Source organism: Ursus americanus, chromosome 30, assembly GCF_024610735.1.
Source record: "Ursus americanus isolate L20-20 chromosome 30, mUrsAme1.1.p, whole genome shotgun sequence".
In the NCBI taxonomy this organism is placed as follows: Eukaryota; Metazoa; Chordata; class Mammalia; order Carnivora; family Ursidae; genus Ursus; species Ursus americanus.
This window is the reverse complement of record NC_142156.1, coordinates 18,246,709-18,273,120: the sequence shown is the minus strand read 5'-3', so window position 1 is coordinate 18,273,120 and position 26,412 is coordinate 18,246,709. Positions and strand designations below refer to the sequence as shown.

Here is a 26,412-nt window from a genome sequence, read left to right as displayed (position 1 = left end):
GCCACCGTATTTAAAGTCTCACCCTCTCAATTGATACTCCTTCTCGTAGCTAATTTTCTCCTTATCATAGTATATATTCTTCATGTTTGCCTGGCTCACAAGAACACAATCACATAAAGACAGGGAGCGTGTTTTCTCCACTCCTGTGTCCCCAGTGTCTAGAGCTGACACCTCGGAGGTGCTCAATAACATTGGTTGAATGAACAGGATGGCCAGCAGCTGCTCTTCCGCTTTCCTGGCTCAGTCTCACCCTCAGCTTTTTCTGTCCCCACAAATCCACCTTCAGTGCTGTTCACCTGTCTGGATGTACAATTCTGAAAAGCAGCCTACCACCAAGGTCAGCTCCCCTGCCTTCACAAGGGAGGCTGCAAAGATCATCCTTGTACCTATTGTTGCCTGCTTGTGGCTGTCGCGCTCGGTTCCAGACAGCGGAACATTTATGCCATTAAGTTTATGTGCATTTTTAAACTTAAAATCTAATTTTTCCCCCTAAAGGTTGTGGCAATTTAAGCTTACACTAATGATGCCCCAGTGCCCGCCCCCCGCCCCATGCTGGCCAACGTTGGCTATTTTGTGGTAGAATTTGCATGTCCCTAGTGAGAAGGGAGGTGAGGCATTTTTTCAGTCATGCTGCTCGTGGCTGGAGTTTGGCGTCTGTCCTTCTCAGGGGTGAGTGGACAACATCTAACAAACTCTCCACGGACCCCGTGGCTACCCCGCCACTGGCTCAGGCACAGTTGAGAACTACGGGGCACAGAAGCTCTGGAATACCACAAACACTGGATTCACTTAATGCTTCTTAACTTGTGACTATTTTAGTCCTCGAATGCAAACCAGAGGGCTGTCTCCTTAAAAGGAGTGGTGAACATCTTTGAGGGACCACCTTTCCAATTTCTTCCAGTGAGAGCAATAGGATATTTGAGCTTGTTTCCTAATTGCAAGCCTTTAGTGGTGTTAGATACCTAAGATTTTAAGAAAAGTTTTAGAAGCAAAACTTAAAAGCAAAAAAACCTTGAAAGGTCTAGTCTGACTATAACTTGGCCAAGTTCACAGAACCCACCTAGCAAGCTCAGTTTAAGATCCACCGGTCTGAGTGGACCACGCCACACCTAGCTCCTTCTATCCCCTGAGCCTAGCCAGGCCACCCTCCCTGTGAGCAGGGCATGCCCCATCAGAGAGAGAGGAGGAAGAGAGGGAGAGAGGAGAGCAAGAGAGACGGCGTTATCTGTAAGAAAAGTCAGTATATTTATGGTTTGCTTTATAAAAGTTACTATAATACAATGGTACATAGTATTGAATTCACAAAAATATGAACAAATATTTACAGCAAGACACACCCACAACGGAAACACTTCTCTTCAAAACAAGTTACATACGGATGACAGAGTCTATATGCACAAACATCCCTAAAACTTATGGGTTCTCTTCTTTGCAGGAGGAGAGAGGCAGGGAGGGAGGGGACAAGAAAAAAAAAAAAAAAGGCAGAAACCCCCAACTTTTCGAAAGCAAAGATTTGTTCAATGAAAACAAAGGCATTGAAAGAAAAAATGAGCCATGTTTCTGGATATGGCAAACCATTTTGGGGGTGGGGCGGGGGTTCCTGGGGACAGGAGGGTGCAGCCCCTCGCCAGTTGGGCAAGGTGAGGCCAGGGTGAGAGGTGAGGCTGGCCCCCAACCCTGGTTTCCTCACATCCCCCTCCACTTCTTCTCTGGGGAGAGGGGTGAGAATGAAGGCAGCCCCTTGGGGGCTGCACGAGTAACTGAAGTCAGCCATCTCTACAAACTACACATTTCCTCATGTGAAAAATAAATATTTCCTCAGTTGCACAATTAGGCAAAAAACCACAAACGGAAGAGAAGGTTGCCGCTGTGCCCAGGTCCCTCCTCTGTGTCTTTAATGCCACCGATTTCATCGACCTTGAAACTGGTGGGCACAATCTCAAACAGGGAGGGCATGGGGTCAAGAAATTAAAAAAAAAAAAAAAAACACAACAAAACCACCAACAACAAAAAAGGAGAAAAATAACAATTCTTTGTACAGAATTTACATGATAACAAGCTTGACACAAGCTGAAGATACCAGAGGCCCCGGGCCTGCATCCGCAGGGTGGGGGCGGCCCCGCTGGGAGCTCTCCCGTCTGGGTGAGGATGACTCCTGGTCACAACAGTCACTTTCCAGAAATTATTTACATGCCTGCTCTGCTTTCTGGGGTGCGAGGGACTTGCTTTGTGTGTGTGTGTGTGTGAGAGAGAGAGATTTTTGGAAATACAAAGAAATGAGCAAAAAATGTCTTCCCACATGTTTCTACAAGAAACAATGTTCCCGAGAAAAAGTCCTTTATGGCAGCCTATATACAGAAGTTGGTTCTGAACTTCAAAAACCTATTTCTTCCCTTCGTTTTGATTTTATACACGCACAGGAAAAAAAAAAAATCCATGGAAATAAACCCTGAAGAGGATGATGGGAAGGGGGTAAAAAGGTTAAGAAAAAAAAAAACCTGTCAGACTTAGATCTGAGTTTTAAAATCTTCTCCAAGATTTTCCTTTCTCTGGGAGAATAATCTTCTCACTCCAAAAATAAATATGCTCTTGCCTTCTTGGGATGAGGGGGCTGCTGGCAGGGGGAGTTGGGGTGTGGGCTAGGGGCAAGCGGTGAAGCTTATAAACAACAACAAAAAAATGCCACATGCGTATGGTCAGAGACCCGTAGTGGCGGGACTGGGGGACCCGCCTGCCCTGGGAGGCCCTCCCGCCCCGGTGAAGGTGAGGCCAGAAGAGAGTAGACAGGACCCTTCCCAGTGCCCCCACGCCCACACTGGGGCCTCCGGGAGGCTCCCTCATTGCTGGCATTCGAATGAGAAAGTAAACACTGAACCCAAGATTTTGGGGGCGGCAGAGTGTGGGGCGGCAGGGAGAACCCAGAGGGGAAATTCCTGCCTGGGACCAGCTTGGCTCCACCAGGGTCTGCGAGGGGAAATGGCGCCCCCAGGCTGCTGGGGAAGGAACAGAAGGGGGGGGTCTTCTCCTCACTGAGTCCTGACAGCAGAGAGGGGGCCTTGCGTAGTGTTCTGAGGTCAGAGCCGTGTGGCCCGACCCCCCTCCTCTCTGCAGCACCTGGCCCAGCACCCTGGCCCGGGGGTTCCGGAACGTGGGCCGACACGCCACCACACCGAGGCCTCTGCAGCCCCCGCCGGGGGTCCCCACTCTCTGATTCTGCTTTCACATTTCAACGGTTAAAATGTCTTTTCTTATGACGAGGAAGAGAGTAAAGAGAAGACAAAACAACATAGCAGCATTCATGGGAAGAGGCAGATGGAGAAGATGGGAAAAGAGAAGGACAGAGACATATAGATGGGGAGTGAGAGACACGGACAGACAGAAGTTTACGCTGGAGTTCAACAAAAATCCTGAAGGGAGCATTTTAAAAAACCAAAGAGACGTGGGCTGGGAGACAGAGAAGCCCTTTCCCACTGAGGGGCTGGAGCTGCGCTGGGTCCTGGGGGTCGTGTTGGGGGCGCCAGGCCCTGACATGGCCGCTGGGTAGGGGACAGCACCTGAAATGGGGGTGGGAGGTGGGGCTGGGCCCCGGCGCCCTGGGGTCCACGCTCGGGAGCCCCAGGGCGGCACGGGCAGCCTTCTGCGGGGCCTAGTTGAGGGTCCCCCGGCAGTTCTCGGAGCCGCACAGGCAGGGGATCTTGACGTCCTCGATGGGGAACTTGTAGTCGTAGGTGATCTCCTCGTTGACGCTGATGTGCTGCTTCGAGTAGATGACAATCTTCTTCTGCGACTCCACCGTGATCACCTTGGCGTAGCAGTTGGGCTGTGGGCGAGGCAGGAGGGGACGGTGAGCCATTGACTCACCCTGCACCCCACCCAGGCCCTCTGCCATGTGGCCCCCCGAAACGTGACCGAGCTCCGGGCCCGAAGCCTGACGAATGTGCCACACGACCCCCATGCCAAGTGGCCACCTGCTCGAGCCTCGGCTGCCCTATCTGGGTGAAAAGGACCCCCTGCCTTTGGTACCAAGTAAGAATGATGATGATGGTAATAATAATAATAAATTGTTCCCCAAGGCTTCAGTTTCCATTTATGCTACAGGTGACTCCCAAAATTCTATTCAGGCCTCACTTCTGAGCTCTAGAGAGGGGCTCAGCAAACGTCGCCCCTTTTAGCAAGTGGGGTTTGACTGGCACACAGCCATCCCCGTTCATTTACCTACTGCCTACAGCTGCTTTTGTTACAATGACAGTTAAAGTAGTTGCTAAGAGATCATCTGGGCCACAAAGCCAAAAAAATTTAGTATTTACTACCAGGCCCTATAACAAAAAGGTTTGCTGGACCCTGCTCCAGACCCAGAAACCAAGCACCTGCTTGGTATCTGCCTTTGGCAGCTCCAGGAGACATTTTTGCCTCTGTAAACTCAAAGCCCAGACTCAAGGGAGTGGCTGGCCATGCCACGTGCCCAGGCCCCCAGGCATCCGCCTCCCCCACCTTCCCCCACCAATGCCGGATCTGGCCCACTGCCACGTCCAGTGGGTTCTACTCCGAAAGACCTATTGATTCTGTCTACTGCTCTCCACCTCCACTGCCAAGCCCCAGTCAGGCCCCCATCATCACTTGGCTGCACTTCAGCGGCTCCCATTGCCTCTCATTCCTCTGAGAAGATCTACTCCTGACCCAGCAGCCAGGAGTAGGAATCTTTCCAGGGAACAGCAGATCCTGTTGTCCGATGGCTCAAAACCTCCCAGTAGCCTGCTTGGCTTTTAGAGAAACTTCTCAGCTCTGCCGGCAAGGCTGAGTGATCTGGCCACCCCAACCCTGCCAACCTCATCCTCTTACCCGCCCGCTCTCCCCCTACTCCGTCCCTACTGCCCACTTTGCGGTCCCTCAAACAGGTGTTCTCCCCTCTAGCGCCTCACTGAGCAGAATGCTTGCCCCACTCACTACCACCTGGGCGAGACCCTCCAAACCCTCAGGTCCCATAGGAGAGGCAAGCAAGTCCCTCCTGGCCCAGGTGACGGGAGAGCTAGCTGTGTCAGCACACTCAGAGGGCCTGCACTCAGGAACACACCGGTTCTCCCAACAACCGACAGGGAAGGACTGTTACCATCCAGATCAGGAAACCGAGGCACTGACACATTACGTAACCAGCCTCGGTCGCTTGCCGAGTAGTGATGTATGACTCGAAGCAAGAGTCTGGCATCGTCGCCCTGGAGCTCGCCTGCCCGTCTGACGCTCCCTATGCTTGTCCCCAGCATGAGAATCACCCTCGTTACCAACACTCCCTGCCTCTTGGCCAGCGCCGCCCCCCACCATCACCACTAGCCGCCGTGACTATTCAGGTTCAACTGCATTAGACGAGAAGCTCCGCTCCTCAGGGGCCCTGGCCACACTGCAAGTGCTCCGCCACACACGCAGCCCGCACCACGCCGGCGGTCAGCACGGTGCAGAGCGTTTCCACCGCGGCACAACTTCTAGCGGACCCCGCTGTCCCGGAAGGGGAGCCCTCCGAGGGCTGAGCCCAGCGCAGGGGACGACCGCTCTGACTGGGAAGCGAGGACCACTTCCCGGGCACCGGGGGTCTCACTGTGCTCTTCTTTCAGAAGAAAACTGAAGCTCAGGGGAGAAATACTCTGAATACAAGGTCCACCCCCACCCCACCCCCATCACTCTCAGGTGACCAGAGCTTGGGAAGGAGGCCCCGCCGATCCGGTGCCAGGAGTTTCTGGGGGTGGCCGCGGCCCTGCGCCAGCCACTCACGTTGCAGCTGTGGTTGATGAAGCGTGCAAAGTTGCCGCACTTGGTGGCATCGATGATGGTGTCGTGGTCCACCCGGAACATGTAGCTGCTGCCAATGCCCTCGTCCTCGTAACGCTTTTCCCGCATGTCCGCGATCACCTGGCCGGGAGGAGGCCTCAGTCCAGGCTGGACCGTCCCGCCCCCACCCGACGCCCAGCCCACCGGGCAGCGCCTACCTGGCGGATGTTCTGACCCACATACTCGATGACCATCTCGTCAGCCGCGATGGGTTCCATGGCGAACAGGCCCCAGTCGTGAATGTGGCTCTTGCAGAATTTGAGCTTCTTCTTCCGGAACTGGGGGAGGGAAGGAGCGGAGAGGTGAAAGCCCCGGTCTCAGTCCCGCGGGCTGCCCCCCATTCCGCTACCCTGGGCGGGGCCCCGCCTCACCTTGAGCTGGTTGAACTTGAGCAGGTCACTGTCACAGCTGCCAGTGAAGGAGGACAGCAGACGGCGCTGCTCAGAACGCCGCTCCGAGCCCGCCCGAGTGGAGGCATGAGGCTGCGCCGGGATGCTCATGCCCTGCGAGGACGACGGCCACACATCAGGAGGGGCGTGGCTGGCCGCGGTTGGGGGAGCTGGCCTACTCACCGTGGTACTGGGTACCTGTGTCCCTATCGCATCCTTGGCGGACCCACCCTAAGCTCTGGTTCCCTGTCTTCCCAACTTCCCAGTTTCCTTGCTCTGGGCTTGTCTGTGCCTGTCCCAGCCCTACTTGTCAGCTCTCCTCTTTGCTGCTCCTTCCTGCCAGAATCCACATGTGCTCAGCGTCCTCCAGGCAAAGCAAACAACACACCTTTCCCTTCACACTTGCCGTCTTTCCCATCTCAGCTAGAAGATCTGGAAATGCCTCCACTTTCAGGAGGGAAGATGCTGGGTGTCTATCCACCCCAACCCCCGTCACTCTCTTGGGGGCCTCTGATTTTTCCACATATTGGACATCATGGCTCCTTCCTCAACATCCTCACATCCCTTCCTTCCCTTGGCCGTCCTCGTCCTCTGCCCTCCTCCCCACACGCCCTCTCCCTAGGTGAGCTCACCCCTGCTGTGACCTTCCCTTAACGTTTCTGTCCTGATGACGAGAAGGCCCCCTCCCAGGCTCTCTACTGTGCCCCAAAATCCAACTGCCTAGCAGACCTTAATACCTGGATGTTCCACAAACCCCAAAACTCAAGCTCCTCACCTCAGTGCTTGGCATCCAGCTTCCTAGTTCCCCAAGCCGGACCCAGCAACGTCCCAGCCAGTTCCTTTGTCTCCTACGACCAATCTGGCTCCCAGTTCTGTCCTTTTGGGTTCCTAATATTCTACTATTCCTAATATTCTTTCAAACACACCCACTTTTTTCTCACGGCAAACACAGGTGAACCTACCCATGTGTTTGGATTGGGAATGGCAGCAATTGTGCCACAGTCTCCCCTCAGGACCCCTGCAGTCAACTCTCCACATGGCAGCCAGTATGAGCTTTGAAAATCATGGGCTGAGCCATGTCACCGTCACCCTCTCTCTGGAAACCCCCATGCAGCTCGCTGTCACACACAGAATACAAATCTAACCTCATCACCACAGCCTCCAGGGCCCTGATGACCTGTTCTCTGTCTCTGGCCTCAACTAGTCTTTCCTTCCCTTTCTCATGCCACCTGAGAGCCTCCCCACCTCAGGGACTTTGCACATGCTGTTCACTCTGTGCACGACTTCCAGACTTAATGAGTCCCTCTCCTGTTATAACTTTTTTTTTTTTAAAGTAGCTTTCACATTCAATACACGGCTTGAATTCACGACCCCAAGACAGAGTTGTGTGCTCTACTGACAGAGCCAGCCAGGTACCCTTCCTGTTTTAACTTTTTATTGAAGCCTTTTTCTACTTCTCTGTGGTCTCTCCCAGTTATCCACATGACTCATTTCTTTACTCCATTCAGACCTGGCTCAGCTGTCACCTTCTCTGACCCTTCTGACTCACCAATCCCTAATGTCCTCTCCTGTTTACCCCACTTGAAATTCCATGTTTATCTGTTCACTTGATTATTTCCTACATCCCTTCTAAAAGGTAAGTTCTGCAAGGAAAAGGATTTTGTTTCGTTCATTGCTCTAGACCCAGAACAGTGCCTGGAACACAGCAGGCACTCAATAGACATTTGCTGAATTTAAAAGGAAAGAATGAACCTTCTGGATATGCAACTCCACTCTGCTCACATCCCTGATGAAAACCTCAGAGGCTCCCACTTCTCACCCTCGCCTTACTTTTCCAACCTGAGCACCCAGGTGAGTAACACCCTCTGTGCCAGCCCCTCTGACTCCACAACCCCCCATGCTGCCTGGCACCCTAGCCCAGAGTCCCCACCCCCTACAGCCTGGGAGGCTCCAATGTGTCCGGGCGCCTGATGGCAATACCTGGGTGTCTGTTGGGGGCTCATCGGTGCTGGCGCGGCTACTGTTGAGGTATCTGAGCTTGTCCTTCTTGTCGATGGTATAGAAGCCCTCGCTGCGGGCACAGCCCGTCACGTGCTCACGGATGCCATCGTCCCGTTTCTTTTTCTTAGCTGAAGAGAGGCTGGTGGGTGGGTGTGGGTTAAGGGCCACATGGACATTCTTGGAAAGCCCCTCCCAGTCCTTCTGAGACCAGTCCCACTGGGCCCAGCCTCCCTACTCTCAGGAGATCAGGGCTGATCTCCAAGCCCCACAGCTAAGCCACTCCCATGAGGCTGTCCACTGGCCAACACTACTGATGGTCCCAACTCCATCAGGGGTACCTAGTTGCATGGTGCTGGGCCTTAGCCACTTTCTGCCTCAGTTTCCCCATCAGCAAACTGGGGCAATAGCAATGCCTCTCTGAATGATTACATATGCTTAGGCACTTAGCAGACTTCCTGAAACAGAGGAAGTGCTCAGTAAATTAGTCTGATATAGTGGGGATAATGACCGCTCCAACTTGATAGTGTTGTCAAGAGTGGTGAGAGTAATAACCAACTATCAGGGTAGCATCATGGTCCAGAGCCCAGATTCTGGAGGCAGATTTGCCTGGGTTCCACTCTCAGCTCTGCCACTTCATAGCTGTAGGACTTTGGGCAGGTCAGTTAACCTCCCGGAGCCTCGGTTTCTGCATAAATAAAATGGGAATAATAGCCCCTACCTCACTGGGCTGTTGGGAAAATTAAGTTAGGTGATGAGGGGGGCTAGGAAGAGTGGGCCCCCAGTCTCTGCTACTGTGATGTTGTACAATCACGTTGCTACATTTGCCCCAAGACCTGCTAACTCTGGGGGTGAGATGGGCCTGGCACAGGTGTGTTTCACAGTGCCAGTGACACCTCCATATGGAGCCTGGCATGGTGCCAGCACAGACACCGCTTGGTGACGGGGATTTGTGCTGGCACCTTCACGGGTATCCTGGGAGATAGGGCCCAGGGAGGTGGGCGAGCACCGTGCCCCGTCGGCTAGGATATAGGGATGGTAAACCCAGAGTGTGTCATTGAGCCAGTCCATGCCATTGTCCTGCTGCAGCAGCCGCTCATAGGTGACACACAGGAAGCGGATGTCCTCCTCATCGATGCCACCATTCCAGATGTCATACAGGATGGTCATCTCCTCGAACTCAGACCGGGGCCGGAAGAGGGGTTGTGGTGGCGAGAGCTCGGGCGAGGCTGGGGCCACCAGGTCCTCGTGGCGCTTCTTAGGCGGCCGGCGACAGGGCCCCCGAACCTTGGCCAGGTCCATGAACTCCTCAGTGACCTCATCGCGCCCGCGAGGGCCTGGAGGGATGGCCTCGGAGGGCCACTGGTTCTCTAGCTCCTTAAAGGGCAGCTTGGTGGACTCAACAGGGGGTGGCGGTGGGGGCGGAGGAGGCTGCGGAGGCAGGGGCGGTGGGGGGGCTGGGATTCCCGCATTCCGGAAGTCCAGGGTCACGGCCCGGGGGTCATGGGTGCTGGGAAAGACAGGGGTCTGTGGCTGGCCTGGCAGGAGCAGAAAGTCCCTGCTGAGGGTGGCCCCTGCTGGTGGCCGGACCAAGGACCCATCCAAGGAGAGCACAGCCGGCGGGGATCGCCGGGGCCTGCCCGGCTTCCTCTTGATAGGGGGTGGGCAGGGGGCCAGTGGTGCGGGCAACAGAGGTGGCAGCTGGGCAGGGGCCCGTGTCTGGGCCCGCAGGACGGGGACAGGTAATGCCAGGGGCAGAGGCAGGGGCAAGGGCAGGGGGAGAGGCAGGCCCGTCTCCAGGAGCACCGGGGAGGCCAGGGGGCCAGATCGCTCATCGCGCCGGCCAGCTGGGAGGGGACAGACAGGCAGGAGCAGGGGCCCGCCAGGCTCGGGGAAGGTGGGTGTGAAGCTGAAGTCCCGACCAGGTGTCCTGGGGAGGCCCCCACTGCTCAAGCTGGGGGACTGGGATGGGTAGGAAAAGGGACTGCCGGGCACCTGTGGGGAACTCAGTGACAGGCCGCTGCTGCCCCCCGACAGTGGGGGCTCCCCGCTCGGCGTGGCCGGCACCGTCTCTGTACTCTGTGACTTGGCCAAGCTGCCACAGAGGCCCGGAGTACGTGGGGGCTGCTCCTCTGGAGGGGGCTCCAGAGGGACGGGTGGGTGTGGGGGGTCTGGGGTCTCAGGCTCTGGTGGTGGGCTAGGCGGCCGGGGCGGTCGAGGGGGTGGTAGTGGCGGCTGCAGGGGTAAGGAGAGCAGTGTAGGGGGCTCCACTTCCAGGTCATCCTCTGCAAAGAGGTGGGCAAAAACCAGACCATTACTATTCAATTCGAACATCTCTTGGTGCCCTATTTAAGCTCCCCTACTATGTGCTTAATACCTGACCTCACAGCCCTCTGAGCCCCCTGGAGTTCTGTGTATATGGGGACTGTCCCCCAATAGCTAAACTACTCAAGGCTTCTCAGTGCTCAGCTCAGTGTCAGGCACACAGTAGGTCCTTGATAAATGATGGTGGAATAAATGAAAGACATAAGGAGACATGGCTGCTAGCCTTTGACATTATGTCCTTAGAATGGTGTTCTTGTGAACTGGGAATGTCCTGTAGACCAAGAAAATGAGCTCTGCTATTGAATAAAATTCAACAAGTCCCTTTTCTGCAGAACTTATCAGAGCCTTTCTCCTAGCATTTATCTCCATTGTCATATAATACATTTTTCTAGCTTATGTGCTATCATTTATCACCCAGCCCTAGAATGTAAGCTCCATGAAGGCAGCTATTTTTGTCTGTTTGGCCCACTGTTGTATTGTCAGTGCCTAAAACAGTACTAGGGACACAACATAGGCTTAATAAGTACCTGTGACAATACTCACAGAGTTGTGGTTCTGTAGCCAAATTATACAGAATTAAAGAAAATACAACAGGTTTTTTTTCCTGAAAGACTTATTAGAGGTATGAACTAACCACACATTGCTAAGTAAGTTTAAATTAATCAAACTTAAATAACATTACAAATTCTCTTCCACCTGCCACACTTCAAGTACTCTTAGCAACGCTGTGTCTAATGGCTATGGTACTAGACAGGGCAGAGAGAGGACATTTCTATCACTGCAGAAAGTTCCACTGGACAGTATGCTGGAGCTTCGAATATGGTTTGTGCAGGTCCATAAAGGTGGGAGGGGGCAGTGTCCACAGCCCCTCTCGCCTGGCCCAGCATCCCAAAGCCTCCCCGACCTGCCTGTCACTAAAATGACCATGCACGGCTACCTCCCCAACCCTCCCCCCAACCTTTCTGGGAGCATCCCATAGGACTAATGGGCCAAGGACCAAACCATGGGGAACTACTGGCACTGAGGATGGGGACAGCAGCAGTTCCCCCAGGGGACTATCTGGAGTTCTGGTCAGGTGCCAGGCTCCACGCTGGCACATTATGTCCCCTGACTCTGTCCTCCCTATGACCTCACGGGGGAGACACTATCCACTGATCCCATGTTACAGATGAGGAAACCGGAGCTTGGGAAGGTTCAGCGATTTACCCAAAGGAGCCTGGGCTCATTCTGTTGGTGAGGACATCCTGTCTCCATCCCCACCACCCCACGGGGCGGGGGGGGGGGGGCTGGTGTTACCTGGGGTGCGCTCTGGGGAAGGCGGGGGCCGGGCCTCCATCTCTCCAGCAGGCGGCTCTGGAGACAGCAACCTGGCCCCTTCCTGCTTCAAGCCCTGCTCCTCGGGGGGCTCCTTGCAGCTAGCCAGCTCCTCGACACACACAGGCAAGGGGGGCTCTTCCAGCATGGGGGTCCGCTCCTCGGGGGCTTCACCCTCAGCCTCGATGTCCACCTCCTCTTCCATGACCGAGGACTCCGTCACAGGTGCCCCTGTGGCCACATCCTCCTCAAAGTCCTCGTCGGGAGCCGCAGGAGCCATACTTTCATCTGCTGCTGCCTCTTCCTCCTCCTCCTCCTCCTCCTCTTCCTCCTCCTCCCTTGCCACCAGCTCCTCTTCATCCTCTGAGGATGATGACGAGGACTCCGAGCTTGATTCGAACTCAGAAGACTCAGAACTCTCACTGGAGGACCCGGCTCCAGCCTTGGAGGTGGCGATGCTCACTGTCTCCTCTGGGCAGGGGACACAGGCAGGGGCCCTTCAGCATTTGCTGCGCCCCCGCCAGGTGCTCCGCCAAAGCTCTCAAGCTGGCGGCACCTGGGCTGAACGTGGCCCTCAGGTACCTGGGCCACAAGTGCGTGTGTACGCTCACACAAGTGCTTATCTGTGGTGACCAGTCACTGTTTTAAAAAACTGAGGTGAATCCACAGAACGTAAAACTAACCATTTTAAGGTGAATTCATTCAGTGATATTTAGTATATTCTCAGTGCTATACAACTGCCTCTAGTTCCAAAACACCCTCACGAGCTCAAGAAACCCAACACCGTCAGCGTGATGTCACCCCTCTGCCCTCCCACCCTCAGAGCCCAGCAAGCACTGGTTTACTTTCCGTCTCTATGGACTGATCCACTCTGGACGCGTTAATATAAACGGAATTGTATCGTACGTCATGTGTGCATGTAATGAGTCTACATTTTGAAGGCAAGAAATCTTGCCCCAAAAGTTGCTGAAAGCCGCTCAGGCTCTGCTCCGTGGGGGGACCCTGGGCCAGGCCAGGCGCCTCAGCCTGCTCCACTCACCTCCGTCCGAGTCCCCTTCTTCCTTCTCACTCGCCTCCGACAGGGCTACGTCCTCATCGTCATTCTCAGACTCATCCTGGTCATCACTGTCTTCATCGTCATCATCCTGGGGGAGGGGGATGGGAGGCAAGGGTGAGCCGACGGGGCCCCCTCCCCTGGCCCAGCACCCCAGGCCTCCCCAACCCAAATATACCTTATCTGACATGGATGAGGTCGAGGAGGAGGAGACCTGGCTCCTGGGGCCTTCCTCCTCCTCCTCCTCGTCATCCTCTTCCTCCTCCTCTTCCTCCTCTCCGTCCTCTTCCTCCTCAGTGCTTTCCCGCTCCTCCTTGTCGGAGGCCGAGGATGAGGGTGAGGTTGTGGAGGAGCCCGAGGACGAGGACGCCGATGATGACGAGGACACTGACAGTGACTCCTTCTCGTCCTCCTCCCCACCACTGTCCAGCTCCAGTGGCCGGGCTGGCCGTCGCCGCACGCCCACACCCTTGGGGTCCCGCTTGGTGAGCTCGCAAGGGGCATCCGCCATGTCCCGGTCCCGTTCACGCTCTGACTCTGAGGGCAGAGAGGGGTGTCTGAGCCAGGCTGGGGAAACACTGGAGGAGATCCCAGCACCAGGTGATGGGTGCATATACCTTCATCTTCCTCATCCACAGAGGTTGAAGGCCGCAGGCGCTTCTGGTCACCAGAAGAGGCTGTGTCTGGCGGCTCCTTCCTCTTGACCTTGAAGGAGGGCAGGCGGATGGCCCCGCGCAGCCCGATGCCCAGGCCGAGGCCCTCGTAGCCCAGGCCCTCACCCTTGCCCCACGATTCCAGCAGGCACGAGGCGATGCGGTCCTTGGGCTTTGGCCTGTCCTCGTCCTTGTGCTCGCCTGACTTCACTGGGGTCAGTGAGGCCTGGGGTGCCAGAGAGGAGGAGACTGTCACCATGGTTATGGGGCAGCCCTCTCTTAGCAGCCCGCCTTCCCTCAAAAGTGACAGCCACACCGTCACTGATACTTCCTTCCCACAAAACTGGCTGCCCTTTGTGCCCATGGCTCAAGACACTGCCAGCACCTCACCCGGCCTCACTGAACCTCCACGTCCTCACCCGCAGAGCAGGCTACACGTGGCCAGTACACAGCCGTGTCACCGACACACAAGCTTCACCAAGTAACACTCACACTGTCCTATTGGAGTTACGGGCAGTACTGTTTCTAGTAACACGCCTCAGGAGAGGACGGGGTGCCGGCCGGCCGCCCTGGGACACCCCGCGCCTGCTGCCTACCTTGGCCATCCGCTCCTTCTTGTCCCACCACTCGTCGAAGGCCCGGAAGGCCACCACCTCCACCATCTTGCGGTTCAGGTCGCGCTTCATGATGGCCTTGAGCTCTTTGAGCACCACCAGCAGGACGCCATCAACAGTGGCCTTGTGTGGGTCCTCCTGGCGTGGCACATAGCCTGGTGGCGGCACTGATGGGTCAAACTTGGGGAGGGGTGGCCAGGGCTGCCCGCGGCCTGGTCCGCTGTTGCTCAGGGAGAACGGGCCCCGGTAGGGCGGCAGGTTGACAAACTGCAGCCCAGCTGAGGCCGCCGCCGCCGCCGCGGCCATGAAGGGTGGGTAGGGGCAAGCGCCCTGGCCGGTCATCAGACGGCTCAGCATCTGCGTTTGCATCTGGAAGGACATGGGCATGCCGCCCCACTGGCCACCCAGCACGTGGCTCATATCCACCTGCATCACGGGAAACAGCCCTGGAGGGAAGGGTGGCAGCGGCGGCAGGATGGGCGGGGGTGGGACGCCAGGTGGGGGCGCTGGCAGGGGTGGTGGGGGCACTGTCACAGCTGGGTGGGCCGGGGGCGGTGGGGGCGGGGGCGGTGGCAGAGGTGGGGGCATGGGGAAGCCTGGCTGTGGCGGGGGCGGTGGCGGGGGTGGGGGCAGTGGTGGGAAGCCGGGGGGTGGGGGCAGCGGCAGGGTCGGAGCCAGCACAGAGGGGGCCGCCACAGCCGCCGCCCCTGGGGTCACCACCATGGGTTTGGGGCAGTCGGCGCTGGTGATGGGGGCTGAGGGCATCTCATCATCCGAGATCTCCATGTCCTCGCCCGAGGACTGCTGGCCCTGCAGGGAGAGCCAGGAGAGAGTGGTGAGGTTAAGCCTGGGAGACCAAGCTGGCTCTTAGAACCGTTCCAAACACCAGAAAGTCACAGAAGCCTTCCACCAGACTCAGGAGCAACATGGATTCTGGTCGCCTCCCTTATGGACCACGTGGCCTTGGCCAGTCACTTAACCTTGCTAAGCCCCAGTCTCCCTCGTTTGCGTAATGGGCACCTGCCTCACAGTTTATGAGGATTCATTCATTCATTCAGCAAACACTTGCTTGGCACCTGCTATGGGCCAGGCACTGTTCTAGGTGCTGGGGACACAGCAATGAACAAGACAGACAAAATTCTTACTCTCATGGAGCTAAACTTTTAGGGGGAAGAGGCAAAGAATAAGAAGAATGAAGGTGTGAAATACATAGCCCACCATGGAGAAAAAGGAAGCTGAAGAGGGAGACAGGGTGTGAAGAGGGAAGCAGATTCTGTCAGTTTGAGAGATTCTATTTCCATTTGTACTCAGAGAAGGTAACACAAAGTATTAACAGTACTTCCTATGTCCAACCATCTTTCTAAGGACTTGATGTATATATTAACTCAGTTAGTCCTCAGAACGACTCTACAAGGTAGATCGTTATGTCCATTTTTACCGAGGACACTGGAACACAGAAAGCTTAAGTAACTTGCCCAAGGCCACAGAGCCACTAAGAGATGGAACCAGGATTCAAACCAGTAAGTGGCGCCCCAGCCTGCCGTCCTTCCCCCAGCCTGCCATCCTTCCTCACTGCAACAAAGAGGGCCAGGTGGCCAAGGGGACGTTTGAGCAACAAGGGTTAGCAGCTTTAAGGCCGTATAAACAGGGGGTATGTCTTTATTTTCCTTAGTTATTGTTTGCATCTAGTCTTGACTGCACACTTAGTGTGGGCCAGTGTGGGGCTGAACGCTGTGGGTACACAGTGTTTCATTTCTCGTCTGCACTGAAGCCTTGCGAGGTGGGGGGTCTACTCCAACCCCTCTGACAAGTGAGGAAACACCCCAAGAGCCACTGGCCCAGGAGGCACAGCCAGTCAGAAAGAAGGCTATGACTCAAGCTCAGGATGGACCCCTGTGGAATCCAGGGACATGGTACCAGATGAACAGGGGAGGACCCCAGCTCTGAAATGGGCATGGGCCCCTTTACACTGGGACACAGGGCTTTGGGGAGTTGGACACACAGGCCTGGAACTGGAAGGGGGCACTTTGGTGTACATGATAGAGGTGGAGTGAAAAGGCAGAGCAGGGGTGGGGGAGAGGAGAGCTGGATCAACCCCAGGCTCTAGTGTCGGAACAAGAGGTGAGAAGGTGGCTCAGGTCCTGCCCTAGATGAACCTGGGTGAGAAGACAGGGCCTTTGTAGGTTGGAAGAGACAGAGAGTGCATTTGAAGGCTGAGGGGACGGGGTCTGTAGAGGCTGTAAGGTCAGAGATTAGATCTTCAGAAGAGCAGAGTCCACAAAGGGAAATGGGGGGAGCGCCGCTGGGAGGAGGAATACCAAACTTTCAGCAGCAGTAGGAAGCTCTGGATTTTGCAAGACCCCCCTACACACACACACACACACACACACACACACACACCCTCTCTCTCTCCCTCTCCCTCTCCCTCTCAGGGTCCCTAAGCACATGCTGGAGGAGAGGCTGGCAGGTTCAGCAGATTCTCAGGGACAGAGCCCGGGAGATCAGTCCCGGACAGCGCCCAGCTAGGCGAGCGCAGCACACAGAGGGTTAACCCGGCACCGCGGCCAGCCAATCACAAGGAGACCCGGATCCTGCGCTCCAGCCCTCGGCCTGCCCCTCCCTCCGCCCCTCGGGCGCCGGGGGGTGGGGGTGAGAACCAGCGGGAACTAGCCGAGCGCTGAAGTGCTCAGCAGCAGCCCGCGCGGCCGCGCCTGGAGCTTCCCTTTCCCGCACCTCACTTAAGCCAAAGACAGTGTGAGGCAGGTACTTCCACCGTCCCATTTCACAGACGATGAAACTGAGACTCAGAGAGGGAAAGTGCCTTACCCAAGGTCACATAACCAGTAAGTGACAGAGCTGGGTCTCCAGGCTCAAGGACTGGAGCCTGAACTTTTAACCACCAGCCTCTGTGAAGAAAGGGAATGTCCCTCAGTGGGGCTCCCTGCTCTCTCTCTGGAGTCTTCTGTCTGAGCTGGGACAGCCTCCCGGTTCAGTCTGGAGGAGCCCGGGTGCTGCTTTCCAGGCTGCCAGCAGGGGGCTCCCGAGGGCCAGCCTGGACGTTACCAGTACTGTGGTCTTCCCAGGGCTACTGTCCTGGGGCATCCGGACCCCACCTCTCTTGGGCCTCAGTCTCCCCTTCCCTACAGTGACAAGATGGGAGAGCCCAGTCCCTCCGGCTATTCTGGGGTTTCCAGTCCCGGACCAGCCAGTCAGCACAGTAAACATCCCCTAACCCCAGGTAGCAGCAAGAAGAAAAGATGGCAGGCCTGCCAGCCCCCCACCTCTGCACACCTATCAACTCCTGCTCAGACCCCTTGGCACCAGAAACCACTTCCTAGAGCTATGTGGAGGCCTTCTGGAGAGCAGCAGCCACCTGCAGTCCCCTCCTGGGCAGGCCAAGTTCCACTCTGTTCCTCCCTGAGGCAGCCAAACATGCCTAATCAAAGGGTCTGGGAAGGGGGGGACCCTCCTTCCTGCCACCCACAGGGGCAGAGAGCTCAAAGTCCCTGGCTGCTCATGCCCACTGGGCGCACAGGTTTCAACCCAGGTCTTTGGGAGGGCCAGGACAGGTGCTTGGACCAGAAATGGGGAGCAGCAGAGCCAAGGCAAGAGGACTTAATCCTTTCCTCCAACGGTCTGCAGCACACAGCAGCCCCCACCCCAGGCCAGAGGCCAGAGGCCAGAGGCCGGAGATTTGGGTAGTAAGACTCTAGATGAAGATCTATGGAGAATGGTCAATTTTGCCTGTTTCTGGCTGTGGCCCTCCTCCTGGGCTAACTCTTAACTCCTTCACTCCTGGAGACAGAGGGAGAGGGCTATGGGAAATTTCAGTGCCCTCCCTGCCCGCCATGGCTTCCCATCTCTTCAGAGGGCACTAGGTTCTAGGAGACAGTGCTCCAGACCTCCCAGCTGGCCTGGCCTAAGAACGCTCTGGCTAATCCCTCTCCCCAACTAAGCCTGAGTGTCAGGATCAGCTCTGATCACCCACAAGCCACCCAACAGAGGAGGGGATCCAGAACCATTATGACAGTCCATACTGTCTGAGGTCTCAGGAAACTCCTACCCAAAAAGTTCAAGTCAGAACTGATCCCTAGGAAATGTCTTAACTTCCCATACCTAACAGGGGAGCAACAGCTCTAGGTCATGTTTCCCTTCTCTCTATGGCTTCTAGGTTGCTCAGAGCCAAACCCTGGTACTTTTTGCATTCTTTCTTTATTCTCTGTATTTGACCTGTTATTTTAGCTGCCCTAACCCTGTTGTTTCTGTGTTTTAACTAACTGTCCTAAGGGGATAATGTTTCAGAGGAGGAAAGAGGGAGACACAAGATAGACAAAACCAATCCAAGACAGAGGTGGACAGACATGGTGGTACCTCATCCATCTTCTCTGAGGTTGGGGTCCTGTCTCCAGCCAGGTCCAAGGCTACCTCAGTTGTCTGGCCCAGAAGACCAGAAGGGTCCGGAGGGCCTGGCTCCGGAGGGGGCCGGGGCCCCAAGCCCAGGTCAAGCTCATCATCCTCGTCTGAGTCAGGCAGTGGCGTGGGGCTGATATCCTCCAGGCCGGTGCTGGAGGGGCGTGAGGAGGGTGGTGTGGGGCCTCGAAAGCCTGGCTGGGAGTTGGTACCAAAGGGGGCCAGTGGGGAGAGCTGGGAGGAGGAGGAGGAGATAGGGCTGCCCTCCATCTGCAGCTCCGTATCTGAGTCCTGCTCCCGAAGGAAAGGCAGCTTGGTGCGCTGTTCCTTCAGCAGCATCTCTATGCGTGAGTCCAAGCTGTCGTGGGGCTTCTCCAGCCCCGCAGGTGATGACTCCAGCGTAGGTGTGCCTGGACTGTCGCAGGGCTCAGGACTCCAGCCAAAGGTCGGCCGGCCACCCAACTCCATGCTGTTGGCATCGGGAGGTGGTGGGCCAGGAGGTGTGCCTGGCTTCTCCTTGGTCAGGGGCTCAGTGGGTGGCAGGGGTGGGGGCACAGGTGCTCTCCGGAATTCCCCGCTGTCACGGGCCCCAAAGGTGGTTGTGGTGGCGGGCTCCTCAGGGGGTGGGGGAAAAGGGGGCACAGGGGTCTGATACGGAGAGAAAGTCGACTTGAATGTGACTCCGGGAGTGGGGGTTGCTTGGGCAGGTGGTGGAGTGTGGGCGAAAGTGGCCGAATCCTGTGGTTGGGCCTTGAACGGAGGGCCACTGCTGCCCCCACTGCTGCTGACTGCCCCAAACGGGAGGTCCATGGAGCCCCTGAAGGCAGCTGGGGCCCCTGACACTGCAGTGACCGCACAAGAGTTGTGGACATAATGATGCTCGTGACGGCGGTTGTAGGCATCTGTGAACTTGCTTTCATGACGCCGGGCCTTGAAGGTCACTGTGGGGTCCTGGCTGAAGAGGTAGGAGGGTGTGGGCTGGCGGCTGGAGTAGCTGGAGTCCTGTGAGAAGGGGGTGCCCAGGCGCGGCGTGAGCGGTGTGCCCTGGCCGTAGGAGTTGGGTGTGTCCAGGCGGCAGCTGGAGTATGCAGTGTCCTGGGAGAAGGGTGTCCCGCCACTAGTGGGGGTGACAGAGGAGGAACCAGACCCACAGCCTGCAGACAGGCTACCATCCTTGAGGCGCTTCAGAGCATCTGACAGCTAGGGAGAGAGAAAGACAGGGGGAGCGGTGAGATCCCTGGGGGGAGTCCTGCAATGGGAGGGCCCTGTTGTCCCCTCCCACTCTGGGGATCTCAGAGCCAAACTGGTCACTCTAGAACTGCAGCACGGTAAATGGAAGGGGCAGCAGGAGACTGAAGAGGAGTTTCTGGATGGTCCTAACTTTTCTCTAATCTTAGGATATCCAGTTATCCTCAAGGAACCTTGAGGATTTTTTATAATCCCTAAAGAAGAGAAAACAGAAGATCCTGACATCTTGGTTTGAACTGGGATTTCCTTCCTGTCTCAGACTGCCAGAAATCAAAGACCTGGGGGCGCCTGGGTGGCACAGCGGTTAAGCGTCTGCCTTCGGCTCAGGGTGTGATCCTGGCGTTATGGGATCGAGCCCCACATCAGGCTCCTCCGCTAGGAGCCTGCTTCTTCCTCTCCCACTCCCCCTGCTTGTGTTCCCTCTCTCGCTGGCTGTCTCTGTCTCTGTCAAATAAATAAATAAAATCTTAAAAAAAAAAAAAAGAAAAGAAATCAAAGACCTTCCAGCAGGAAAAACTATGGTTTGGGGAGTGAGGGGGTGGCCAAGGGCCCTGTTCCCTCTGGTCTCCCAATGTTTTAGGAGTTAAACAGCATGACATGGTTAAAGTGCCTCAAACAATGCAGCAAGTCAGCAAAGAGGCTTCATTCTGGAAAAGCTACTCCTAAGAGCAGCTGAGCTGTTGCTGGGCAAGGGCTCAACTGAGAATCTCCCCATGTGAGGGCGGTCTAGGTGGAAGGCAGTGGTTGGGTAAGGAGTCAATTTTGCTCTGGAAAGAGAGACCTACACTCTGCTTTCTGCGGAGTAACCCTAGGCAGGGTAGAGCACGAGTGCATAGGACATCAGACACGGCAATGGTTCAGCGCCAACACAAAGTAAGCCCTAGTAGGCTGTGGGTCTGTGGGAATCCCAGCCTGGGCAAGGTTAGGCTCCTTTCCCTCCTAGGCTCTGGTGTCCAATGCTGGAGATGGTAAAGTGGGGGCGGGGGCACACCAGAAGCTGGTGATGAGTGGGGGGGGGGGCGCTGATGGTGATATACCCACCTGCAGGGTCTCGTTCACAATTGGAGAGACAGCATCCAGCTCGCCCACTGGGAGGGTCTGGGGTGTGTATCGGCCCGTGACCAACAGTTCGTAGAACCGCATGCGGGTTTCCCCTGTAGGAAGGGCAAGGGAGGGAGGACTGAGGGAGGCTCCAGGTTGGGGCAGACCCCACAGATTGGCTTCCTTGTGGGCCCCTTGTGCCTGAGACCCCAAGCCTGGGCAACTGTGTGACTGTGTGACTGACTGGGTAACCTCCTCTCTCTGCACCTCACTGAGAAGTCCTTTGTGTTCAACAAAGCTGCTAAACTGTATGGTTTTTCTGACCTTAAGATTCAGAATTTAATCCTTTATGGGGCTGAGACTCCCCCCAAAAGAGAAATGCCACCCCCAACACAAAGCCTTTTCCTGTCACTTGGGCCATGGGACCCAAACAAAGAGTCAGGTCTTCCCACTTAACAGCCAGAGCCTACAGCAAGTGGAGAGAGCCCGGGACACAGAGGCCACAGTTTGTTGCTAACCATCTGGGGCCAGGTGACCAGCAGAGTTTGTAAAACACACTCTGGCACCACGTTACTGTGAACTCCACAGGCCTCCTCCTCTGACCAGGCTCCCCAGGCTCCCCAGCTCTGCCTGGGACTCAGTGCCACAGAGCCCTGTCTGGCAACCCTCCCCCCACAGCAGAGAGAGGCCTCTATAGACCAGGGGGCCCCAGATTATTGATATTTATAGAGCCCTCTGAGGCAGCTGCTTACATATGCAAAGGAGACACATTCCTTGAGCTACACTTTACACTTTACTGGTCTCTTTCTTGAAATACAAAGTTAGCTGGCAGTCTCTGAGGGCCTCCCACTTTTTTTTTCTTTTTTTTCCCTTTTCAGAAATGAAATTTTGGTGAGAGCTGGCAGCTCCTTAAAATGGCCATGTGACAGGGGAGAGGGCTCCATATTCAATTTTCAAGGAGACATCAGACTGCAGCCACCCAAGGGATATGTAGATCTGGAAGGGTCTGTACTCCCCAGACAGAGACTGAGAAACTAGAGGGAGGGAGAGGGGTACTGTGGCTCAGGCAGGAACCTGGGCTTGTGCTGTGAGGAAAACTCTGAACTAGGTACAGACTTGGCAAGACTTTGTGGGATAACCGTGCCCACCCAGTTCCAGCGTCCCTCCACAAACGCCAGCAAGGGCTTGGAGACCCAGTCAATATGTATTCATTATTAAAAGCAAAAAAGAAGGGTTTGGATTTTCCTGTTTGGGTTTGGTGTGCCCTGGTTGCCCCTAAACTCTAAGCTCACAGAACTCCTGGAAGCTGCTGACCAGGAAGCCCTCCCAGGCAGTATCTCCCAGGAGACCCCAAGAGGCACTGGACCTAACAGTGCCTGCCCAGTTACAGGGCAGGCTGCTCCTCAGGGCACCCTGCACCTTCTTCTATATTGGTGGGAACTTCCCTGGAGAGGCCACAGGTGAACTTTGGGGGATGCCCTAGAGTCCTACGAGCCCCTCTGTCCAGCATCCAGCTTCTCCTCCCAAGAACCTAAGGGAGGAAGGGTGGCTTCTCCAGCCCCACTCTCCCAGCAGCCAGCTCAGAGTGTGCACAGAGTGGAATTCTGGTGCATGGGAGGTGCTGCTGTCTCTTTAAGAGAGAGGAGGGAAGGCACAGTGTCAACCCTTGAGCACCCAGAGCAGCCCGCCCAGCTCTATCGGAACATTATCAATGAAACCACACTCTGGGCCCAGATTGGTTTCCACTTCCAGATGGAAGGGGTAGCCCTGGGGGGGTTGGGACCCTGGATCCTTGGAAGACTCTCTTTTTAGTTGAAGGACCTACCCTTTACGTATTTAAAGGCATTCTAGCGGCTCTCCTTCAGCCCCTCACAAATAAACAAACCCTGCCTCCTCCCCTAACACAGATGGCAACACTGGGGACCGCCTAAACCCAGGCCACCAGGGCTCTGAGAGGGGCCCGCAGGGGTGTCAGTGGTGGGGAAGCCTCTGGGTGGTCCCTAGGGGTACATGCAGTAGCCAAGGACAGCACATTTGGTAAATTATAGCTTGTCTCCTAGCAACAGACAACACATTTAGCTCCATGTGACTCTACCCTCAGGAGGGGGAAAAATAGGGTTGTGGGGGGGTCCCCAACACTACAAGAGGGGCTCTGGGAGGGAAAGGAGTCATAGTGACTGGTCCTGCCTCCCCTGCACCGTAGGTTATCCTAAGCAGGCTTCCGCTCACCTTTAGTGTCCAGCTCCACGTGGATGATATTGCCCATGACTGAGGTGCTGTGCAGGTGCTGAACAGCCTCCTTGGCTCCCCTGACCGTGGCAAAGACCACCTTGGCAATGCCCAAGTGCTTCTTGGTCTTAGGGTTGTACAAAATCTCCACCTCCTCCACCTCCCCATACTTCTTACACATGTCCCTCAGGAAGTTTTCTCGGATGTTATCATTCAGCTTGGCAAATGTCACCTGCTTCGGAGGCACCGGGCCCACGTAGAACTCATCGATCTGGCAGGGACGAGGGGGATGGGAGTTTGGAGGACATTGAAACCGAAGGAAAACACAACATTCCCCACTCGCATGCCCGTTGAAAACAATGAAGGGTAAAAAATATATTTTTTTTTTCGGGGGAAAAAAAATGCACGCGGGCGGGCCCGGGAAGCAGAGGATTAAATCGTTTGGAACGTGGAAGTCCTCTGGGTTCGAAAGGAAAGGGGAAAAAGAAACAGTTTCTCTTTCCCCACCCCCCATTCCGGCCTCCTCTCCCTGCTGCGGGGTCAGGGGCGAACCCTTGGTCTAGGAAGTTGTCCCCCTTAAGCCACAAGGCTGAGAAGGGGGGCGGGTCCCGGGGCAGAGCCGCCCGGCTGGCAGGAGCCAGGTGGGGACCCGGAGCCCCCAGCTGGGCCAACAGGACACTGTATCCGATCCTTGATTACAGTTTCACTGAGTGTTATTCTGTTTACAGTAGCCCAGAGGGGACACCCCTTTCGCTGCCATCTCCCCCTCCCCGCCAAAACTTCCCCGGCCGTGGACGGCGGGAACTCAGAATCTGGCTGGGCTCGGTCAGGACTGGCGTTATTTTCGAACTCAGGGAGTGGGGAGGGGGGAGGAGGGAGGAGGGAGCGTGGGGTCGGGGGGAGGGGTCCTACCTTGAATTTGGGCACCGACAGCTCCAGCTCCTTGTTTTTGGTCCAGATCCCAACGACCCGGGGATCTTCGACAATTTCCACCGGGCGGTTGCTGGACATCTGTGGGGAGGAATGGGGGGGCGGGGCGGAATGGGAGGGCTGGTCCCACTCCCCAGGGGCAGGGGCAGACCCCCTTCTCCAGGCACTTGTCAAACTCCGGGGCTGGGGACCCGGCTGACAGTTGGCCCGGTGGTCGGAAGGGGGGACCCTGGGCCGCTCGGACCCTTTTCCCCCCGCCCCGGGCTCGGCTGGGGGTGGGTGGGGGCGGCTGGGAGGCGCGCCGTCTACTCACCGCCAGGCTGAAATGCTGCCCATCGTAGCGGTACAGTTTATGATGCCCCTTTTTCAGAGCCGGGTCAATCATCAACTTGTAACTTCTCCAATGGTGGTTCCTCCTCTCGCCCGAAGGGCCGGGCTGCGGCGGGGGCTGCTGGTGGTGGTGGTGGGGGGGGTGACTGTTCTCCATGCCGTTAACCCAACCTGAAAACGAGCAAGTTGTTGTCGTCTCCGCGGCGGCGGCGGCGGCGGCCGCTTCTACACACACGCGAAAGAATCAAATCGTCCAGCCCCCACCCCCTCCCACCTTACCAGCGCGCCCCAAAAGGAGCTGTCTCGCCGGCTCCCCAAAAAATAAGAATAGAGCGAGAGAATAACCCTTCCGGGAGAATTAGGCGCCCGCCCGCTCGGCCACCGTCTCGGGGCGGCAGCGAGGGGCTCCCGGGGGCTCCCGGTGCGTGCTGGCGGGGCCCGGGGCGCCCGGAGGACGCGGGCTCCGGCCCATGGTGCCCGTCCGGCCGCCTGGCCGCCCGGCGTGGCGCTCGCTCGCTCGCTCGCTCGACCCGGCTCGCGCGCTGGGCTCGCGGCAGGCCTGGCGCCGCCCGCCCGCCCGCTCGGCCGGAGCCGGGGCCGGGGCCGGGGGCTCGGGCCGCCCGGCTGCCGACCGCGGCCTCTCCCTCCCCGAGCCCCGCTTACATCCCCGCCGGGCGCCGGCCTCCCTGCGCCGCCAGCCAGTACATGGTGTCCCCCGCGGGAGCCGAGGCCGGGGCGGCCGGACGGGGGGCCGGGAGGGGGGGGCGCCGCCGCCGCGGCTGCCGGGCCCGGAGCTGCTGCCGCCGCCGCCGCTGCTGCTGCTGCTGCTGCTGCCCGGGAGGCGGCTGGCGGCGGAGGCTCGACTCCCAGTAGCCGCACATCCCACAATACACCGCTAAGGAGCCCGACCCGAGCGCTCACCCTCCTCCTCTTCCTCCTCCTCCTCCTCTTCCTCCTCCCCTCTCCTTCCTCGCCGCTTCCCCAGGCACTCTCCCGGCGGCGGCAGCTGCGCCGCCAAAGCCCCGGGCCCCAGCGGCCCCCCACCCCTCACTCGCGCGCTCCCACACTGCCTCCCCCCTCCCCGGGGGAAGGCCTTTTAATTTATTTATTCTGCTGGGACTTAGGTGGGGGGCTTGGCTGGCGGGGGAGGGGGGTCTCCCCGGGCTCTACCTCCCGCGGCTGGGGCTACCCTCCGAGCCGCGGCCGCCGCGGCGTGCGCCTGGGGCCTCCAAAACTGTTTCCAAACTGCCAAGACCGGAGGTGGGCGCGTGGGGTTCGGGGGAAAGGGCTGGGTTTTTTGGGGGGGTGATTGTGTTTAGACGCTGGGAACCGTGGGGGGAGGCAAGACGACTCAAGACGAGTTGCAATCGAGGTATCTCTGCTCCGGCTTCCTTCTCTGCCCCGAGACCCCCCTCCCCCTTGGAACTGAGCTAGGGAGGGGAAACCAGGATTTTAACCAAATTAGCATTTACATTCCTGGGAGGATGTAGCCCTCGCCTGGACCAGGGTGATAGAAGCTTTTTTGCTCTGTTTTTATTTTTGGAGAGGAGCGCCCTGTAATTGTCCTAAACACATGCTTCTCCCCCCCCCCCTTCTTCCTCCAGCCACCAGCAGAGGAGAGAGTCCCCCTTTTTTGCATTTATCTTTTCCTTCCCCTTTCTTTATTAAAGGTCCGGGAGTGGCGGCGGCCAATCAGCGCGCGGCTTCCATTTTGTGAGTTCAACTCCGAGGCTCCCGGGCTTCGCGAGGACGCATTTGCAGCCCCCTCTGCCTCTCCTCTCGGGCGGCCGAGGCGAAGGAGCCGCCTTGCTGGGGCTTCGTGGTGGTGTATTTCATATTGGGGCTCTTTTCGGGGTTTGTAATTTGGCCGTGGGTAGGTAATTGGCTGGAGCAGGGCGGCAGGGCGCGGCAGCCAATCAGCGCGCGGCTTCTATAGGGCTTGAGTTATTAGACGCTGATCTCAAAACATCGTTCATCAGACACCAAGGAGAGGCCAACAGATGAGGGGAGCCATTTTTCTGCAATGGAATTAAATGGCCAAGTGGGTTTTTCCTTTGTTG

The 26,412-nt window shown here is 56.9% G+C and overlaps 1 protein-coding gene across 1 annotated transcript; it reads right to left on the bottom strand.

Moving 5' to 3' along the window:
- Nucleotides 1–1,221: 1,221 nt before the first annotated feature.
- Nucleotides 1,222–25,135, bottom strand: SETD1B (SET domain containing 1B, histone lysine methyltransferase). Its single transcript, XM_045777571.2, has 17 exons — nt 25,016–25,135; nt 24,336–24,523; nt 24,005–24,103; nt 23,093–23,363; nt 20,864–20,976; nt 18,536–19,774; nt 14,147–14,974; nt 13,515–13,776; nt 13,076–13,434; nt 12,883–12,988; nt 11,826–12,314; nt 9,236–10,489; nt 8,187–8,353; nt 6,189–6,320; nt 5,976–6,095; nt 5,761–5,898; nt 1,222–3,820 (listed from the first exon to the last, which is right to left on the bottom strand). The coding sequence occupies exons 2-17, from the start codon at nt 24,507–24,509 to the stop codon at nt 3,647–3,649; spliced, it is 5,925 nt and encodes a 1,974-aa protein (XP_045633527.2). The 5' UTR covers nt 24,510–24,523; nt 25,016–25,135; the 3' UTR covers nt 1,222–3,646.
- Between the last annotated feature and the right edge of the window lie 1,277 nt (nt 25,136–26,412).

Bases quoted from the DNA above. Each gene is read 5' to 3' on its own strand.
- SETD1B (XM_045777571.2), bottom strand. From the start codon at position 24,509: ATGGAGAACAGTCACCCCCCCCACCACCACCACCAGCAGCCCCCGCCG. The intron at 13,435-13,514 runs GTATATGCACCC...CTCTGCCCTCAG, and splicing joins TGTGGATGAGGAAGATGAAG to AGTCAGAGCGTGAACGGGAC. The intron at 12,315-12,882 runs GTGAGTGGAGCA...TCCCCTGCCCAG, and splicing joins AGAAGGGGACTCGGACGGAG to AGGAGACAGTGAGCATCGCC.